Source organism: Danio rerio, chromosome 16, assembly GCF_052040795.2.
Source record: "Danio rerio strain M-AB ecotype USA chromosome 16, GRCz13ab, whole genome shotgun sequence".
NCBI classification, from domain to species: domain Eukaryota; kingdom Metazoa; phylum Chordata; class Actinopteri; order Cypriniformes; family Danionidae; genus Danio; species Danio rerio.
In genome coordinates this window covers 42,247,038-42,267,546 of record NC_141036.1, presented here as the reverse complement: position 1 = coordinate 42,267,546, position 20,509 = coordinate 42,247,038, and the positions used below count along the sequence as shown (strand labels likewise).

The 20,509-nt window shown below is 45.0% G+C and overlaps 2 protein-coding genes and 1 pseudogene across 3 annotated transcripts; all 3 read right to left on the bottom strand.

Annotated features, from left to right (window-relative positions):
- Positions 1 to 1,659: 1,659 nt before the first annotated feature.
- On the bottom strand, positions 1,660 to 2,906 carry LOC147840364 (uncharacterized; annotated as a pseudogene).
- An 800-nt stretch (positions 2,907 to 3,706) lies between these two features.
- On the bottom strand, positions 3,707 to 10,111 carry LOC141378290 (uncharacterized). Of its 2 annotated transcripts, none has more exons than XM_087287564.1 (2): positions 7,454 to 10,111; positions 3,707 to 7,039 (listed from the first exon to the last, which is right to left on the bottom strand). In XM_087287564.1, the coding sequence occupies exon 2, from the start codon at positions 6,534 to 6,536 to the stop codon at positions 5,460 to 5,462; it is 1,077 nt and encodes a 358-aa protein (XP_087143690.1). In that variant the 5' UTR covers positions 6,537 to 7,039; positions 7,454 to 10,111; the 3' UTR covers positions 3,707 to 5,459. The 2 variants fall into 2 exon arrangements, with proteins under 2 accessions (XP_087143690.1, XP_087143689.1); XM_087287563.1 differs by having other exon boundaries at positions 4,178 to 7,104.
- Positions 7,239 to 19,541, bottom strand: LOC147840363 (uncharacterized). Its single transcript, XM_087287561.1, has 3 exons — positions 19,290 to 19,541; positions 11,501 to 11,711; positions 7,239 to 11,400 (listed from the first exon to the last, which is right to left on the bottom strand). The coding sequence occupies exon 3, from the start codon at positions 9,454 to 9,456 to the stop codon at positions 8,185 to 8,187; it is 1,272 nt and encodes a 423-aa protein (XP_087143687.1). The 5' UTR covers positions 9,457 to 11,400; positions 11,501 to 11,711; positions 19,290 to 19,541; the 3' UTR covers positions 7,239 to 8,184.
- Between the last annotated feature and the right edge of the window lie 968 nt (positions 19,542 to 20,509).

The window sequence follows — 20,509 nt, the reverse complement described above, 5'->3', positions numbered from 1 at the left end:
TTTTATGCAGCGCATACCGTTCACTGAATGCGTGTTTGTGTCTCTTTCTTAATGTTTTATGTATTGTGAGCATCAGGGTTATTAAAGTAAACTGAAACCATTTTGTTACTTGAAATAAATTAAACATTAACTGAAAAGTGTATATCAATATATAAACCTTTAACTTGCTTTATTGCCAAGGAATTTTTTCATTTGACAAGCTCTTAGTGAGTGCGCGTAACCGTCGTAAACTATTGATTTTCAAGACAGCCTCGCTGCAGTCAATCACCAGCATTTGATCCAGTCACGTTAAGGATGCCGCAGATTTTCTAGCTCACTGACGTTGACAAGATTATACCCTTGAGTATCGAAATTTGTTACCGAACGAAAAAGAATTTTTCGATACTCGATAGTAGCAAGACGATTCGGTCGGTGCTTAAAAAGTATGAAATTCGATAACCAGCCCTAATTGCAAGGTATTCACACACAAAGTAGGCCTACCTGAAACTTTGAATTAGAAAAAGCTTAATAATACATTGGACAGATCCTCAACGCACTGATTTCTCCTCTTTGTGCTGCTCAGTTTTGAAAGTGTCCGATTGAGTTTCTTCTTCTGAGGGGAATACTTTAAGTGCTGCCAATAGTTAGTAAAGCCTGGCTTATTGTGGTCAAAGTAGTTGATTATATTAATAAAAGTGAAACTGACAGGCGCAGTATGGATTGTCATTCACTGAACTTGTCATTAACTAAACATGATGTAGCCTAATATAGGCTATTCTGAAACTGTGAATATTTTGCTGTCATTTTAATTATAGTAAGACTTTATTCAACAGACCAGTTTGTGTTTTGGCGCTGATGCATATAAGTGGACCTTGTTTTAAACTTTCTCCGTCTCACTCAAAAAAGGAAACATAAGCTGGACCACAACATATATCAATGTCATAATGAATGCTCAAATAATGTAGCCTATAGTTTATAGCAAGCATCATGTTTAGTTAGATTGTGTTTGTCATATACAGTCAGCCTATAGGTCTGTTATTTTTACTAAAGAAGATTTATTATTTGAGTTTATCACCAGAGCTATAGAAACAATAGGTTACTGTCGTAACCCCGGTTCTCTGAAACATCGAGTGGAGAGATCCACCTATGGGAAGGCATCCGTGCCTGACCTCTGCAGAAGCATCCAATTGCACCAAGTCTGGCTTGACAGACAGAAGCGCGTGCCCAATGGCAGGTAAAGAACCGCCCCTTTACCTGTGCGCATAAATCATTCTGCACGCACTGCTATTCCTCAGTGAGCATATTCGCTTCTCGTGTAGCAAGCGGGGCAAACTTGGTGGATCTCTCCACTCAATGTTTCAGAGAACCGGGGTTACGACAGTAACCTATTGTTCTCTTTCATCATCTCGTGTTCGAGATCCACCTATGGGAGATATGGACAGCTCCCCGGTTGCCCAATACACTCACAGCGAGGCCCACCAAGCCAGCGGACGGTCTCCTGAAAGGCGGTGCATGACACGTCACAAAGCATGTGGTAACATGCGTTTAAGGACACCTGAAAACACAATATGCTAGAGCATATATATATATATATATATATATATATATATATATATATATTTACAATATATGTATTTGTACATATAAAATGTATATAATTTGTGTCAGGTGAGGGTATGATAACACTAGGGACAAATATAAGCCAAGTGAGACCAACTAGGCTCAAAAAGTTGTAGAAAGCATACGGCACAGGGCTACGAAGAGCCCACACCTAAGACAGAATGAGCTACCGGAGTCTGAGTAACATCAAGACGGTAGTATCTGACAAATGTATGTGGAGAGGCCCAGCTTGCAGCGGCACAAATGTCCTGCAAGGAAACCCCTCTAAATAGAGCCCAAGAAGCAGCCATGCCTCTAGTGGAATGTGCTCTGAGGCCCCCTGGAGGCCGCACTCCCTTAGATTCATATGCCAGAGAGATGGCTTCCACAAGCCAATGAGAGAGGCGTTGTTTAGAAATGGGATTCCCCCTGTTTGGGGGGGCCCAAGAAATGAAGAGTTGATCACTTCTTCTAAAAGAGCTGGTCCTGTTGATATAGACCCGCAGAGCTCAAACAGGACATAAAGCATTAAGCCTCTGATCCTCCGTGGAGGAGAATGGAGGAGGGTGAAAAGCGGAAAGCTCTACCCCCTCACAAGAAAAATTAGGGAAGCATTTTGGCATAAAGGCCGGGTTAGGCCTGAGAGAAACTTTTTCTCCACTGAGGGAGAATTTAATGCACGAGGGGTGAACAGAGAGTGCATGTAGATCACTGACACGTTTAGCTGAAGCCAAGGCCAGCAGCAGAGCTGTCTTGAAAGACAGATGCTTCAGAGAAATAGCCTCTAGGGTCTCAAAAGGATGGTGAGTCAAAGCATCCAGCACCATGGAGAGGTCCCACTCAGGAACAACTCTTCTAGTGACTGGAAGGGAACGACGGGCACCCTTCATAAATCTACGAATAAGAGGGTGTTGCCCAGCCGTGCTGCCATCAAACCCTACATGACATGCAGTGATGGCTGCTAGATAGACCTTGATTGTAGAAAATGATTTTCCACAGTCCATAAGGCCTTGCAGAAAGCCCAAAATATCAGCGACTGAGCACTGATATGAAATCAGTCTGCGCTCCCCACACCATTCCTCAAACACGCGCCACTTGCAGTCATAAAGGGACCGTGTGGAGGAGGCACTAGCGTTCTGAATAGTTGCAATAACACGTGGAGAAAGCCCCAGTGTATTTAGGTTTGCCCTTTCACGGGCCAAGCCCAGAGAGCCACCCTGTCTGGACGAGGGTGGTAGATTTCCCCATTCGCTTGGGACAGGAGGTCCGTACGTAATGGGAGGGGCCATGGCTGTGCATGTAGAAGAGGGATTATCTCTGCCAGCCATGGAGCCCTGGGCCACCTCGGTGCTATCAGGATCAGTCTCAAGCCTTGTTCCTTCACCCTGAATAGGGTTGGGGTTATTAGGCAAAGAGGAGGGAACGCATAGAGCAGCACATTGGGCCATGGATGAGCCAGTGCGTCCACGCCGAGGGGGGCATCCATGTCCTGTAGCGAGAAGAACATAGGACAATGGGCGTTTTCGCGCGAGGCGAAGAGATCGACGTCTGTCTGGCCGAATCTCTTCCAAAGCAGGCCCACTATTTGAGGATGGAGACGCCACTCCCCGTAGAGTGGGTTCCCCCTTGACAAAAGGTCTGCACCCCTGTTCAGAACGCCTGGGACATGGGTCGCCCGTAACGACAGAAAATGTTGCCTGCTCCATACTAAAAGCTGGTGAGCTAAGGCGTGGAGCTTGGAGGATCGCATCCCCCCTTGGCGGTTGATATGTGCTACAGCTGTAGTGTTGTCGCACCGCACTAGCACATGATGCCCCTGCAGGCGGGGCAGAAAATGTTTTAGAGCTTTCCACACAGTGGGAAGCTCCAAATAATTTATGTGGGCTGAGTGAAGTGTGTGGGACCACACGCCGTTCACTATCCTGCCCTCCTGTGTGGCACCCCACCCTGTCAGCGAGGCATCTGTCGTTACCACTTTGCGCATCATGACAGCCCCGAGGGGGCTCCCATGAGCATAAAACTCTGCGTTCCTCCAGTGGCGCAGCGCTGTTGTGCACGAGCGCGAGACTGTGACATACAGGGAGAGATCGCATAACGGGCTGAGATGAAGAGATAAAACCCACTTCATGAACGCCCTCATTCTCAAAAGGCCTAGTGGCAGGACATGAATAGCCGAGGCCATGAGACCTTGTAGTCTGAGACATGTACGATACTGTACCCTTGCTCCTTCCCTGAATTGTGAGAGACAATTCAGAAGAGAGAGAATGCGCTCTTGCGACAGGCGCGCGCGCATCGTAATTGAATTCAGCTCCAGTCCCAGAAAAGTCACATTTTGGGATGGAGTGAAACTGCTTTTGCTCACATTCACCCGGAAACCGAGTGCTTTGATGTGAGTGAGCACACGGAAAGTATTTTGAATTACTTTCTCTCGCGAATCGGCTATGATCAGCCAATCGTCTATGTATGTCAGGATCTTGAGATCAGCTGTTCTCAGCGGCGCAAACCCTGCCTCCGCACACAGACAGAACGTCCTACGGAAGACGAACGGAAGAACTGTGAACTCGTAGCAAACGCCCTGGTAAGCGAAACAGAGAAATTTCATGTGCGGAGGATAGATGCTTATGTGGAAGAAAGCATCTTTCAGATCGATCGATGTGAACCAATCGTTCTGATTTACTGAGCATAAGAGAGAACCGTGTGTTAACATTCTGAAGCTGTATTTCCTCAAATGTTTGTTCAACACTCTGAGATCCAAAATAGGACGAAGAGAGCCGTCTTTCTTTGGAACTAGGAAATAACGAGAGTAAAACCCCTGCCCGATCAGGTGCGGGGGTACCACTCGAACCGCCCCCTTCTGCAGGAGAGAGGAGATTTCGTCTTTCAGAATGTGAGCAGAGCTCTCTTCTGTTTGAGAAGAGAGAACTCCGTTGAAACGCGGGGGTCTTTTGGCAAACTGAAGCCTGTATCCCCTGGTTATTGTGTGAATTACCCATTCGGGTGCTGACACAGACTGCCAGGCTGTTACCTGATTCGCAAGTGACCCCACACACACCGGAGAAGTGCTTACCGCAAATTCGGCCGGTTTGTTCATTTCTGGTGCAAGTGGACAAACTAGGGGTGACATGCAGGGGTTCACAGAAATGTGTTCTTTTGGGAACGATTTCATTTGATTCGTTTGTTTTGAGGTGTATTTTGTGTTTGGGAACACATGTGCCGAAGCCTTTATTTGAGTGAGGGGAACAAAGTTTGAACGGTGTGGTGACACTGCTTGAACACTTTTCCTCACAACAGACCCCTTGAACCTGGGGCGAGAACACACAACGTCCACTGAACACATGGGGTGGACGACCTCCTTTTGAGCTATTCTCCGTCTTTTGGACAGAAGCTCTGGGGCAGGAAAATAGTCTGTAGGGCTTGTGGCCCGTGAACACAGACTCGGCGCCCCCATTGGCTGAACATCAGGCCGGCCGCTTGCGTTTCGGATCCGAGGGGGTTTGGGCAGGGGGTTTTCCCGCGGCAGCGGGCGTTGTTCTTCCCCAAGGTTTTGCGGAAGGATGGTTGCCCTGTCGCGGAGGGGGTCTGGTGCGAGGTTTATCCTTGCCCTGATGGAAATTCCGCACTGTGGCAGGGGAAATAGGGGCGCGCGCTGGGGGCACCTGGCGTGGAGCCGCTTTCCTAGGAAGACATAATTTGAAGGCTTCATCCTCCTTTTTGTCGTCGCAGCGTTGTTGCATTAATGCAACAGCGGGGCCAAAGAGAGCCTGTCCGGGCTCAACCGGGGCGCCCGCAATCCGCCTCTTTTCACTGTCAGGGAGGCCCGACAGATTCAACCAGAGCGCCCGCTCTCCTACCACCGAAAGCGCCATGGAACGCCCGCAGGCTTAGACGGTCTGACGTGCGTTACGGAGAACGAGGTCGTTAACTGTGAGAATCTCCTTCCACAGTGATGGGGAAGGGGTTCCCTTGTCCAGTTGCTGTCCCAAGTCATCCAACAGCTCCGCCTGGTAAGCGGAGAGGAGCGAGGAGACATTAAGAGCCCTCACAGTTACGGCTGAGGACCTATAGGCAGCCTGGTGAACAGAGGCAGAAAAGCGGTCCATTTTGTTTGGCAGGACCGGTTTCGGGGGGGCGAGTAGCCCGCCCTGAATGGGGCTGAGGTGTCGAGCGATTGATGGCTCGATAACGGGTGGGTCACCCATGCCGATCGATGCCATATCCTTTACCTCCAGACCCGCGAGACCTTGTTTAAGGTTGAGCGGGTCGCCCCAGTAGTGCTTCATGTGCTTCGCACACGCTGGGAGGACGGGAAAAAGTTGTTTCCTCGGGCCTGGTGGAAGCCCCAGCAACTTTCCATCATAAATGTCCCTCTCCTGGTCGGTGGCACTCTGTGGAGCTGGCCATTCGATGTTGAGGCGAGCGGCCGCTCGCTCACACACATCTAGGAGGATGGACTGGGGTACGGTCGCGGGAGTGTGAATCTGGGGAGCGCCAGAGGGCGGGATGGCCTCCTCGTCCTCTGAAACACCCAGAAGACCCGCGTCGTCATCGTCGCCAGAACCGGCCGGTTCATCAGCGAATGGCGGAACACCCGCGAAGATGTCCTCTTTGGGGAACGCAGGATTGGGCTGGTCAGCCCAGTCGAGAGACATAGCGCCCCGGGAGTCCCCTGGCTGCGCGCTGTCGTCACCATGTCCCCCATCCGAATCGGAAAATTCAACACATTGAGTCGCTACAACTTTCATACGACCCCGCAGAAGCTTTTTCGGTAATTTAAGACAATGGCTGCAATTCTCCGGGGTTTCCAACGCCTCTTGAGCGTGCTTGAGGCCCAAGCAGACAACACAGAAGGGGTGTGGGTCCTTTGCAGCAATAAGCGCGCCACACGCGGCCGGGCAGGCCCGTGATGAGTGCTCGGGAGATGCGGCAGATTTAGAAAGTGACATATCCGAGGCGGGCATATGTGCACTTTAGGTTTTGGTTTTAAGATACTAATGTGGAGCTTTACATACAACGGAAGGGCGCATGCGCACACAGCGACCAGCAGTGAGAGTTTGGCATGGGACTAGTGCTTGTGTTTTGTTTTTTAACACTTTGTTTTTAACAATTTAGACTATGTGTCCGCTCTTCTCTTTTTAATTGTTTATGGGATAGTATTTTAATATATTCGTGTGCAATCTATCTACAATGGAGATTTTATTTCTCACGTTGTTATGGGTACCGGTTTATCTTCTGCTTGCTGGTGAATATGCTCACGGAGTTGTTAATCATGGAAGGATACAGTATACCAGGAGCACGCTGTTGCAATTAAACCCTTTAAGGGTAGAGACAATTTCAGACATTTATTTACCAAATGTGGTACGGAAAGTGTCCGATGGAACGCGGGAAACAAAGCCGAAGGCCAAGATGAGGAAGCGAGGTAAGCGAGGGGGCGTTAGGCAACGCTTAAGGATACAACAGGTGACTCGCACCCTGCTCCCCTCTGTGATCATGGGAAATGTTCGGTCCTTAGGGAATAAGTTGGATGAGCTTGCAGGTAACGTTCGAGGTTACTAAAGTAACCCTTCGTTCCCCGAGGAGGGGAACGGAAGCACTATAAGTGGATTTGATTGTTAAAATCCACGCATTGGGAGGTTCGTTTCAGAAGCTACTCGTCTGAAAGAGTATTGAACGGGCCAATTAAGAATGAATTGGCAGCGCAAGCCTGCGCAGGTGAGCGGCATAAGCAATCAACTGAGTATATAAGCTCACCTGGCGCCAGCAGACGCTATCCTTTTTAAGCTGAAGAGACTTTTAACAGCTAAGGGACAGTCATTATGGCGACGGAGTATAGTGCTTCCGTTCCCCTCCTCGGGGAACGAAGGGTTACTTTAGTAACCTCGAACGTTCCCCTTCGGGGGGAACTCCAGCACTATAAGTGGATTTGATTGTTAAAATCCACGCATTGGGAGCCCATTGAAAGCGCCATAATGACTGCACCTTACCAACACCCACCATGAGAGAGCGGTCAGGCAAGCGTGACGCACCCAGATCATGAGAGGCGTGGTCCTCCAATGTGCCCTTGGCCCTAACTTATCCCACTTCAAAAAGAAGTTTTACGGAATAGGTATCTTTTTCGGGAGTCGCTAGCGTCTAGATAATTCTAGGAATATACGACAGTACGTTGGGAAGCGTGCCATCCCAGTAGGGAGGACGCTGCGGAGACCATCCGCACCCAATAGGGGGAACAAATGGAATACATATGGACTAACCCTGAAAGGGGGAGTGCACATAAAAGGTGGTTAGCAGATAGGGAAAGCACGGGTCCGCCCAGGGGGGGAACTTAACCGTGGCGGAAAAAGCATATGGGGATCACCAGCGGGGATCGGCCACAGCAGGCACCTATACCCAAAACGCGGGCTGACCAGCGGGCAGACCTACTACGTAATGGGCCAGCAAGTGATTCCTCCGCTGAGTCAGTGCTGGGGGCCTCGGAGGAATCTGCAGGGCTCACCAAATGGGGAACTTTACTGACAGACAGGAGGGTGCACATCTCTCCGTGTTAGGGAAAAAAGGCACCGCAAGCGTGTACAACACCTACCGAGTTGTTTCCTCAATCACCAAAGTTACCTAACACCCTTGAGGAAACCGGCTCCACTCGCAGATTATAAATCTTGCAAATGTGTTGGGTGTCGCCCAGCCCGCAGCTCTACAAATGTCTGTTAAAGAAGCGCCACGCGCACACGCCCAAGAGGATGCAACGCTCCGAGTGGAGTGCGCATGCACCCCTGGGGGGCGCGGCTGGCCTCTGCTCAAATAAGCACATGAAATGGCCTCCACAATCCAGTGGGATAAACGTTGTTTAGACACGGCACTTCCCTGCTGCCGTCCGCCATAACAGACAAAGAGCTGCTCAGAAGATCTAAAGTTCTGAGTACGGTCCACATTAATGCGCAGAGCGCGAACTGGACAAAGTAAGGACAGGGCTGGGTCTGCCTCCTCCGGGGGCAGCGCTTGAAGGGTTACTACCTGATCTCTAAAAGGAGTGGTAGGAACTTTGGGCACATAACCCGGGCGGGGTCTCAGAATAACGTGAGAAAATCCCGGCCCGAATTCCAGGCACGAGTCACTGACCGAAAATGCCTCCAGGTCCCCGACCCTCTTAATGGAGGCCAACGCGACCAGCAGAGCTGTCTTCAGGGACAGAAATCTTAAAGATACTGTATCGAGTGGCTCGAAGGGATCAAATCGCAGGCTCGTGAGAACGAGGGCAAGATCCCAAGAGGGCGTGAGAGGGGGGCGAGTTGGATTAATTCGCCTAGCGCCTCTGAGGAACCGGATGATGAGGTTATGCTTTCCCATGGTGCCGCCAGCCACCACGTCATGGTGAGCGGAGATGGCAGCAACGTAAACCTTGAGAGTGGAGGGCGACAGCCTGCTGTCCAGCTTCTCTTGAAGGAAAGAGAGCACAACACTGATCTGGCAAGATCGGGGGTCTTCTCTGCGAGAGACACACCACTCAGTGAATAGACTCCACTTCAGGGCGTAGGCGCGCCTCGTGGAGGGGGCTCTCTCAAAGGGATCTGCCAAGGGAGGGCCGTCGCGAGGAGGGAGAGCTCTGATATCCAGGTTCGGTTGGGCCAGAGGGGCGCAACTAACAAAACCTGCTCCTCGTCCTCCCTGACCTTGCACATTAACTGCGCGATCAGGCTCACTGGGGGAAACGCATACTTGCGTACGCCCCGAGGCCAGCTGTGGGCCAGTGCATCCGTGCCGAGAGAGCCCTCGGTCAGGGAATAAAACAACTGGCAATGAGCGTTCTCGGGGGAAGCAAACAGATCGATCTGGGCCTCCCCGAATCGCGCCCATATCAGCTGAACAGACTCGGGGTGGAGTCTCCATTCTCCAGAGTGAATCTGCTGCCGTGAGAGCACATCGGCTGCACGGTTGAGCATACCTGGGATGTGAATGGCGCGCAGCGACTTCAGCCGCGGGTGACTCCAGAGGAGCAGACGGCGGGCGAGCTGAGACATGCGGCGAGAGCGCATACCCCCCATGCGGTTGAAATACGCTGCCGCCGCCGTACTGTCCGTCCTGACCAGCACGTGTTGCTGCCCCAGCGCCGGAGAAAAACGCCGGAGAGCAAGGAACACTGCCAACAGCTCTAGGCGATTGATGTGCTAATGCAGCTGGGCACCTACCCACAGGCCCGCAGCTGCATGCCCGCGACACACGGCTCCCCAAATTGTGCTGGAAGCATCTGTCGAAACAACAACATGACTGGACGCCTGTCCCAGAGGCACACCGGCCTGCAGGAACGAGGGGTCGTTCCAACGGCTGAGGGTGCGGCGACACAGCGCAGTAACAGAGACTCGGTGTGTGCCCTGTTGGAGTTTTTTGATGTCATTAACCATTTCCCTGCGTGTTCAATGAGAGTCAGGAGAGGTTTTCTTCAATGCAAAAGTATTAGCCATTTAATGAATACAATTGAATAATTCAATAGATACAGAGCTCCGGGTTGGAGGTGTCCCTCACGTATGTTCAGGCCATCTTCAACAACAACTCTTTCCTTCCAACCACTTTTATATACATGTGTAAACAACTGGTGTTCTAGGAATTGGCTGGGTGTGGTCCTTTACGTTCTGTATTATCTGGCCTTGGCACCACAGACCCTGGCCCCTCTTGACGTACATACATGAACATGACACAGCTAAATTACATACATAAACATGACACAACTATATAACATACATTGGCATAACACAGCTACATTCATAGAAAGAAATGAAAGAGCTACAATTAATAAGTAATAAATTTCCAAAATTACAAAATCCCTCTTTTGAGCTCCTCTAAAGGAGCTCACAACCACAGATAACCAAAATCTAAACGTAAAGAAAAAAAATAAAAATCAATTAACATTATTACAAATATTTGCCGAATACAATCCTTTACCCATTTTTCCAAAATGGTTGCTTACACCTTGTTGTTTACATTGTACTCTTTCATTATATTAGAAAATGCCCATAAACCCTTTTAACTCAATTCCCTATCTGTTGGATTCACTCAACAATCTGTTCACCCCTAGTTCTCTTCTTGAGTGGTGGAGTCTCTCTACTCCATGGCTTCATTCTAATCATTTCTTATCATAAAAATTATGCCCACTATATTCAGGCTTGTTTTGCCAAACACTTCCATTAACTTCCAATTATTTCACAATTTCATTTTCCTACCTTCTGCACTTTATCATAAGAGGTATGATTATTTATTTATATTATTCAGTTATTATTAGTTATCAATATAATTCAAATTAAAATTTTCAAACTTTAGAAATTTGATTACAATCAAAAAGGGAATCCAAACCCGTAAAAAATATGCTCCAATGAAAAATTCAAAAGTACCATTATATCATTGAGATCTAAGGTCCAAACTTTTAACAATGAAATTAAAAACTGTAGCATTATGGTTAGAATCAAGACATTGATTAACATGAAAATCAAAACCTCAAACGTTCTGGTCAAATTGTCATCTGTTGGTAAATCAGTGACTATTTCTTTAGTGATCAAACAGAACACTGTTCTTTGTCCCTCTTTTGTGATAGCACACTTCCTCGTTGTCATCCGTAGGCCTGCACTACTATCAGGTTGCTCCCATGTATTGAGGTTACTGCGTGTTTAGCTCCTACCCTAATACATGCTTGCACTCCCTATTTAGTCAGACGTCCCCTCTTGGCATGAGGGCAGCGGGTCAATCATTTGTTTATGTTGTTCTTTGCTACGCACTCCCCCTCTCGGCCTTGATTTTACTCATGGCCGCCATTTGTACTCCTCAGCTGCCAGTTTGGTGAATCTGTTTAAAACATAAACACTCCATTACTATCATGTATCACCTTTAACCTGTAACCTCAGTCTGTGTGATGTTCTCTGTCACTCTTTATAGACCAAACCACCTTGGCTCCTCCCACTTTCACTTGAATACCTTCAGCAACACCTATTCAGATGTAGGGACCACTTTTTCTTAGGCCCCCTCCAGGCATTTCACAAAAATCTGTTCAGAAAAATCTGAGAGTAAAGCTGTTAATTTGTCATAATATGGCTTGTTCATCAGCGGTGCACTGTCAGTGCACGTCAAGGCTGCTCCTGGTTCTGGATACTGATGACCTGTCAACAATGCAAAAGGAGTAAAACCCATTGTTCTATTCAGTGATGATTTAATATCCATACATTCAATTCTAAGGCCTACCTAATTTAATTTGGTCTTCGCAGGTTTTTGTTTTCAAATTTTAAATAAGTCTCTCAACTTTTCCCTGAGATTGTGGGTGGTACACAGTCCCAAATAAATGTTTTAGGCCTAATGCTTGCTCCACTGATTTCAGATGTGTGCTAACTGTCCTGACTCCATTTTCTCAGCTATTACCACCTCAAAGTATTTCTCTGTCTTCTTATCGACTGCATAGACTACTTTCAATTCTACTTCAGAATCCCTATAACAATACTCATCCGTTTGCAAGTTTCTACCTCACCTGTCAATGCTACTGCTCTTAAATCTGGTCTCAGCTTACTATCCCCCAAGATTAACTCTTCGCAATTGTGTGTCTCTCTCTCTCAACCATATAGTCAGCCATGTTGATGCCTTCATGTGTGAAAATTAGGTTTGTTGGTGCACTCAACCTTTTTAACAATCTATTCTGTCTTAGCGATTACATTGTTACTGCAAAAGAATTTACGTATGCCATCTCTGAGTGTGATGTCTATATTTTGACTTCATGTCCCATGATCAGATGTGCTGTTTTCTGAATTATCTTTTCTAACTTTGCTGCAAATCTTGTAGATGGAAGCTGGCATTGTTCTGCCTTGTGCATTAAAAAGCTAAGATGCATCAAAACCATCTTTTCCCTTTTTTTACTGAAACAATACTTTTCCACTGTCTTTTCTGTTTCTGACACATCTTAATAGAAAGGAAGCCTATAATCAAGATTAGCCAAATCAACTGCACTGGCTGCTGAACTGCTTCTCTGTTTCTGTTGTCCAATCTAGTGTAGCATTCAACTGTCCAGCTCCCTTTTCCTACACTAGTTGTCTTAATGGTGTTGTTCTATCAATGAATTGTGGTATGAGGTGTCTACTGAACCCAGCCAGGCCCAAAAATGACAGCATATCTTTTATAGTCATCATTTTTTGTTCTTCAAAATAACTGATCGGTGGTTTGGCGATATTCCCATGCTCAGTCCAGACACTACTCGTCCCATCAATGTGACCTGTGGCCTACACAATTGTAATTTTGATTTACTTACTTTGAAATATTTATAATTACTCCTGCTTAGTCACATTCAAACTGGTATCATCTGTTTTTGCAGCTAGTAAATTGTCATCCAAATATTGGATCAACACCACTCTCTCTGGCAAAGGTCAATCGCTCAGTAGAGCTCTCAGGGTGTGATTGAACTACCCTGGAGACAATATGAAACTTAGAGGTACCCTTGTGTACCTGTATTGCTGCCCCCTAAAGGTAAATGAAAATATGTCCCTCAATTTTGGTGCCAGTGGTAAACAGAAAAATGAATTAGCTAAATCTATACAGGTGAACCACTCATGTTCTGGACTCAATGCTTATAGTGCAGTGTATGGATTTCGGCATTGGCAATGTGGCTGTCTGCACTATAGTGTTAACCTTTTTTTCCATGAGCCATCCTGTAGTTTCCTGTATTTTGTTTTTCTACAGATAAATTTGGAGTAAAATTCTGTCGTGAGTTTGATGGCTCTAACACACCTACTGTTATCAATTCTTCTATTGTGTCTGCAATGACTGTCTCACCTTGTGGCTTGTAAGAATAGTGTGGCTGTCCAATCAGCCTATTTTCAGTCAATTCAATTGTCTGACGCCAAGGAACAAAAATCCACATCTGTTGGTCCCGTGGACCATAATTGGCTTGGTAAACGGTTTAACATTGGTACTGTCAGCTCATGATCTGTTCTGTCCCTTTCCATGCCACCTCGTGACCAATACGTGTTTCATGATCATGCTATCTACTGTAGACGTATCAATTAGATATGTTTTATCTGATGGTGGAAAAAATACGTTTGGTAATTTGGTGGCAACCTAATCTGTCAATTTAGACAATCCTTTTATCATTGGCCCTAAATCCTTAGCTTGGTGCTCTGGATGTATGGTCAATTTGACATGTGGTTCTGCTTCTGGACCCATCATATACTACTATCTATGTTCTTTAGCCAAGTAAATTGCCCCTACTACTCCTTTTTTTTTTTTTTAACCCAAATTCCCTTTCACCCAATTTGCCAATCATAGTCTTCCAGTTTGGTTTCTGTCATAGAATAAAGTCATGTGTGTTAGGTCGCTGAAAGGCATGTATGGTGCAATAAGGGTTACCCAAGATTTCCATAAGGCATAGAGCGAGAGCTGGCCCTCTCCTTGTGGGGTATCTGGTTACAGTTTGCTCCAGTATTTGTCAGCTTCCTCAGGTTCTTATGCAGATGACAGTAGCCACTGTCCTTCCATGCCAGGTGTGTTTAATGAACAGTTCTTGGTGAGGCCTGTGGGAAATCTTACAATGACACCATCAGCACAGCACAGAATTGATGCACCCACTTTTATCCACAAGTCTCTGCCCGATAAGTCCATAGGGCTCTGTCTGATAACAGAAATCTGTGTTTCAGTTGTTGTCCAGCCACAGACACTGATATAGACTCAGTTAAAGGCAGTCTTTCACATTCACATTTCTCAGAGAAAACCATCACCTCCACAGTTTTTTTTTTTTTTTTTTTTTTTTGTGAAATTAAGTCCTGGTCGACTTTGGTGACCAACATTGAGTATGTGGCCCGAGTGTCAACCAAAAAGTTCAGATGGTGTTCGTTAAAATCCATCGATAGCAGTGGCTCCTCCCTAGCCCTGCTTCTGTCTCTGTGTGTGATGCCATGAAGCCTCGGCCTCCTTGCATACCCCCTCTGTGGGCTTGTTGGTTCTGGCTTTGGGGACAGTTAGTTGAAATGTGTTCCCCTTGATTGCACGTGTAGCATCTTTGACAGTCACATGCTTGATGGTTGGGTAACCCACACAAGAAGTAACCCTCTCAACGCTCCCGCCCCCTGTCAGCCCTGGGACCCCATTGAACTCTCATGTCTCCCCTACTCTGTCCTCTAAATTAATGTTGGCATTAAGGTATTGGGTTGTACACGGGTGCCATGTAGGGTTGTTCAGGCTTAAGTGACAGAACCAATTGTTGACTTTTTTTAGTTCTGACCATTGACATCCTATCTAGCTTTGTTCATAATTTTAATAATAGTTTTTTCTTCCTTGATTTCAGACTCTCGTCAGCTTTGTCTTTAGCCCTGTTCATACGATGTGTCAAATGTCTCTCCCAGGTGGCAGGAGCACTTCCTGGTATATCTGGCTTTTCTTTAAGAGCTGCTTTGACGCAGCTTTCCGTACTCTCAGCCATGACTGCTCTAAACACCCCTTTATGTATGGGGTTAGCAAGAGGATGTGTCCCAGTTTGGGCTTCCCACTCCTGTTTGCACTACATCACATAAGCTGCCGGTATTTCATTTGCCTTAGGGGTAAATTTTATATTACGTATGGCCTCAGCTGGTGCTGAAAACTTTCTTCTAATCACTGCTCCTCAAGCAGTTGGTACGTTTGCCAAAAGGAGTGCTTGATGAAAATCTATTAGTGTCAGCTTGCTGTTCAATTTGTCTCAGTTCCCCATTAGAAATTATTTGCCCCAATATATATCTTAAGTCCCTCACTGCCAATCTGTGGTAGGCATGGGCAGGGCCGGAGTGGGACTCTTTTTCAGCCCTGGAGTTTCAAGCCTCATACCGGCCCACCTCAGTTCACCACTGACTATATTAAAATAAGGTTATTTCCAATTCAGTTTCTAATTACACTATCACGTCTTTTTTTGAGAAAACAGCTCTTTTAGAACTTCAAATGTTCAACAACCCTTACAGTATTATGTCTTAACAATAAAAATGAAAAAAAAAAAATTGTTACTCAGACAAGGACCGAACCCAGGTTGGCCGCGTTATTATCTAATCGTACTAACCACTGTACCACAACAGCTGTACGGTGAACGGTGACTTATCTAGTTATATGATCATTAACCTGCAGGCTGCATCCTGCTCACGAGGCTACGAGGAAATAGATAAAAAAAAGAGCAGAGCTGCGGTAAAATAATGAATAAGAAGGCTGTGGTCAAGTAAATAAATAAATTATTTTTAAAAAGTGTGACTGCTGAGAGCAACAGATTCTGGAACTAGGGACACCGGCCCTCGCGGCCAAAAAACGGACCGGCCCACCGGGAATTCTCCCGGTCCTCCCGATTAGCCAATCCGGGCCTGGGCATGGGCCAGTATGAGATTCTGACGGTATGATAACCTTGGACAAAAATATCACAGTTTCACAGTATTGTGCTCACTGCCCCAAAATATATTCCCCTTGTCTGGGTAAAAAAACAAAAGATTTATGCTATTTTGGAGCAGTAAACATGTCAGGCTATGTAATTTAAATGCATCATTGACTTTGCTGTCTTCATTAGTTTCAAAAACACTAATTTATTTTAAATTTAAAACAGTATCTTTGGATATATTTTCTGCAGGAGGTACTAAAAATGAAAAAAAAATGTAAATAAAAAGATCTTACTCGTACCTGAGAAACGATATTACCAAAATTTTTGGCGGTGTTTAAAACCTTGACTTTTCCAAACCGTGGTATACCTTGAAAAAGCCTAATCTGTGGCCTTGGGTTAGCGAGATTACTCTAGCAAGCCAATTGTCTCCCCCTTTGGTATCATGTGGTAATTATTTCCATAATAGCATGCATATCAGTGAAGCACCATGGCTGGTATTTGTCTCTACTATTTTTCACTATTAGAGCATATAGGGAAATTCTAGTGTCGTTCAGTGACCCCTCTTCCTGTTTGTCTTCCTCTGTTACTCCATCAATGTCTTCTACTTTAAGCCTTAGTTTCTTCACATTAGATCTTGTATTATCACTTACTAATTCTTGTGTTAATGCTTCCCTTACTTTCTGCATTGATTCTTGTGCTGAACCCAACTTCTGATTCATCCACTGTTTCTGACTGTCTGTCACCCTATAGTCTTGTATAGGAGCAGAAGGAGTGGCTTTTATCATAGGGTACACACCCCCCACACTGCCTTCAGTGCCTTTCTTTTTCTTCTCACTCTTGCTCTGACTGTCTAAGTGCTCACTTCTCTTTTTCTGCTCTTTTCTTGGGCGTGACCCTCATCTGCTAAAGCAAGATTGTGGCACAATGAGAAGTTTTTAGTCATTCTTTCTTCAGTTTTATTTATTTATTTATTTCAAATTATTTTAATTAATTTATTAATTTATTTATATATTTTTTCTGGCACCCCAATAGCCCTGAAGTTATTTTGCATATGTTCTTTAAGTTGTTTATGAGACTGGACTTTATTTCTCAGAACTTTAGCCAATTTCACTCTTGGATCACCTTCCCAGCCATTTGCACATTTTACATTATACTGACTTTCTCTAATTTCTTTTTAGTTCATGCTTTTTATTTATCTCTGTCCCACTCATTAATTGATTAATTACATTATCTCACTGCACTTTTAATTTTGTTCAAAACAAAGTCTCATCCTCCTCAAACACTTTGTCAAATTCTCTCTTCCAAGTTTACTTGCAATAATTTATACATACACTAATAAGTTATTTATCTATTTAAACTCTTTGCTGTTTAATGGCTTATTTTTCTTTAGCTCCAAGTTATTTTCTTCATTCTTTCCCCATTTCTTTTCATCTATTCTAAAAGTTATTTACTAACTGGTCTTTACATTGTAATGTAATTTTTTCTATATCATTTTCTATTATACATGTATATTTTAATCAATGTACTAACTTATCTATTGTTTAATCATATTTATTTATTTGGTTAATTTATTTCTTTATTAGTATCTTCATTTATATGGCTTCACATTCCATTTCAACTAATATTACTAGATTGAGTATATCTTACTCTCACTTTTGGCATTTCTTTATTTCACTTATCTTATTACAATGCTTTACAATATTTATTTATTTATTTAATAACCTATATTGTACCCATTATTATTATTATTATTATTATCTGATCTAATAGTTTGATATTCTCTTTTATGCTATTCTGCCTCTGTTTGCCATTGCACAGACTCTATTCTGTAAATAGAAAGATTCTTACCCCCACCTTAGGCAGACTTTTTTATTTTATTTTTTATTTTTATGTTTTTTTTTTTTTAGTCAATAATTGATTCACTTTGCCCCACTGTAATTATAAATTTGTTTCTTTCTCTTTTTTTTTCATACTCCGCACAATCTTGATCAAATTCACCCACCATTTTAGTCTTATTAGGCTTTCAAAAATACTGAAATCTCAGTTTTAAATGGCATTTAATCCAATATAAAAATGTGATTTTATAACCTACTAAATATGCATATGATTACTTATTTAAGCTGTTACTTACAAAAATGATCGACCAAACATTCAGCATTCACACAAAATAAAAATGCGCGCCCTCCAGACTTCTCAGTTCTCGTTCCTCTATTTACATTCGCCTTCACGCAATTGACTTATTCCATGTATTTTCATACACAGTCACAATCTCATCAGCGAACTAACTTTCCCCTACTTTTTTTACAATCTTTCCCTAATCCTATCTTCGACACTTGGACCTACTAAAATGTCGGGATCTGCCCCCAGAAAAGTTCGAAAACCACCTCTTCCTGGTTTTTCGGGATTCCACTCCTTTTTATAGTCCAATATTAACCGGCCAGTCGTCACTTTTACCGGGGCACAGTCAACACAAGTTTCCGCTCATATAACTATTTACTTAAATATTATTCCATCATGTTTCATCCCTCTTAACTTAGTGAATTTCATGGCGGGCCTACTATATGTTCTTTTCCATGCCGTAGTTACTGTCTGCTCTACACAAAGTCTTCCTCTTACACAAAAGCTGCGTCCCAAATGGCACACTATACACTATGCACTCATGCACTATGTACTTATGCACTTACACACTCAACAGGATAGTATATGTATGTAGTGTTGTCCCAAATGGCACACTAATGTTTTTTTACTAAGCGGAAATTCAAACCGTTTCCCTGATGACGTTTGACTGTTGCCAAATCAGTGAAATAAACGACTGAATTATCAAGTAATACCTGCCGTGAGTATTGCCGCATTTACCATCGGGAGGCGCTATAATCACTCTCATAGGAGAATTTTGCTTTCACCATCCAAAATAAATAAAGTTATTCAACATGTGCGTCCGATAGCTCCGCCTCTTCCGCTACGTAAGCAAACCTGCGGTCGTTGAGTGCGTGAAGTGTCCATCATTACACACTTCATTTTAGCGGCTGAATGAGTGCATCATCCGGGTAATTAAAGTGCACTGATTATTTTGAGAGTTTTCAATGTGAACACACTACTTACACTATTTATACTACGAAATGGCGTAAAATAGTGCATAAGTATGCGATTTGGGACGCAGCTAAAGTCTTCCTCTCTACACAAAGTCTTCCTCTTTCAACAGTCTGACAACAATAATTCTGCTCAACACTTAATACATTTATACATTTAAAAATCATCGAATTATTCAAATGTTGGATATTTTAACTACATCAATCCTACATATCACATGACATCAATCAATTTAGTTGTAGCCAATAGCAGAAATTCGAATAAAAACAGGTTTTCTGCTTACCTTATGCTTTGGCATGCCTTGATGTCAATGCAACACGACAGATCAATGTTCTCTCCCACTCCACGTCGGAGGTCACCAATTGTTGGAGTTTTTTGATGTCATTAACCATTTCCCTGCGTGTTCAATGAGAGTCAGGAGAGGTTTTCTTCAATGCAAAAGTATTAGCCATTTAATGAATACAATTGAATAATTCAATAGATACAGAGCTCCGGGTTGGAGGTGTCCCTCACGTATGTTCAGGCCATCTTCAACAACAACTCTTTCCTTCCAACCACTTTTATATACATGTGTAAACAACTGGTGTTCTAGGAATTGGCCGGGTGTGGTCCTTTACGTTCTGTATTATCTGGCCTTGGCACCACAGACCCTGGCCCCTCTTGACGTACATACATGAACATGACACAGCTAAATTACATACATAAACATGACACAACTATATAACATACATTGGCATAACACAGCTACATTCATAGAAAGAAATGAAAGAGCTACAATTAATAAGTAATAAATTTCTAACAGCCCGCATGCCATGCGCGTCTCGGAACTCGATCTTGAAGCCAGTGCTGAAGTGGTCTCATATGGAGCAATCCGAGCGGCGTGACAGCCGCAGCGGAAGCCATATGCCCCAGGAGCCACTGAAAATATTTCAGTGGGACCACTAACTTGCTGTCGAGCTCCCTCAGACAGCAGCAGCAGCAGGCGAGCGCGCTCTCCGGAGAGGCGCGCTACCAGGGTGACCGAGTCCAGCTCCATCCCGAGAAAAGAGATCCTCTGCACCGGGGCGAGTTTGCTCTTTTCCCAGTTGACCTGCAACCCCAATAGGCGGTGATGCCAGAGCACCTCGTCTCTGTGTGCAGTCAATTGCTCCCGAGAGTGGGCTAAAATCAGCCAGTCGTCGAGATAATTGAGTACGCGGATGCCCGCAAGCCGCAGAGGCGCTAGGGCACCCTCCGCGAGTTTGGTGAAGACCCACGGAGACAGAGAGAGCCCGAAGGGGAGGACCTTGTACTGCCATGCTCGACCTTCGAACGCAAACCGCAGAAACTGACGGTGGCGTGGAAGAATGGAGACATGAAAATACACGTCCTTCAGGTCTATGGCTGCAAACCAATCCTGAGGACGAACGCATCGGAGGATGCGCCTCTGCGTAAGCATTCTGAACGACAGCTTGTGAAGGCAGCGATTCAAAACGCGCAGATCTAGGATTGGCCGTGACCCAC

Coding starts and splice junctions, on each gene's coding strand:
- LOC141378290 (XM_087287564.1), bottom strand. CDS start 6,536: ATGCCCGCCTCGGATATGTCACTTTCTAAATCTGCCGCATCTCCCGAG.
- LOC147840363 (XM_087287561.1), bottom strand. CDS start 9,456: ATGGAGACTCCACCCCGAGTCTGTTCAGCTGATATGGGCGCGATTCGG.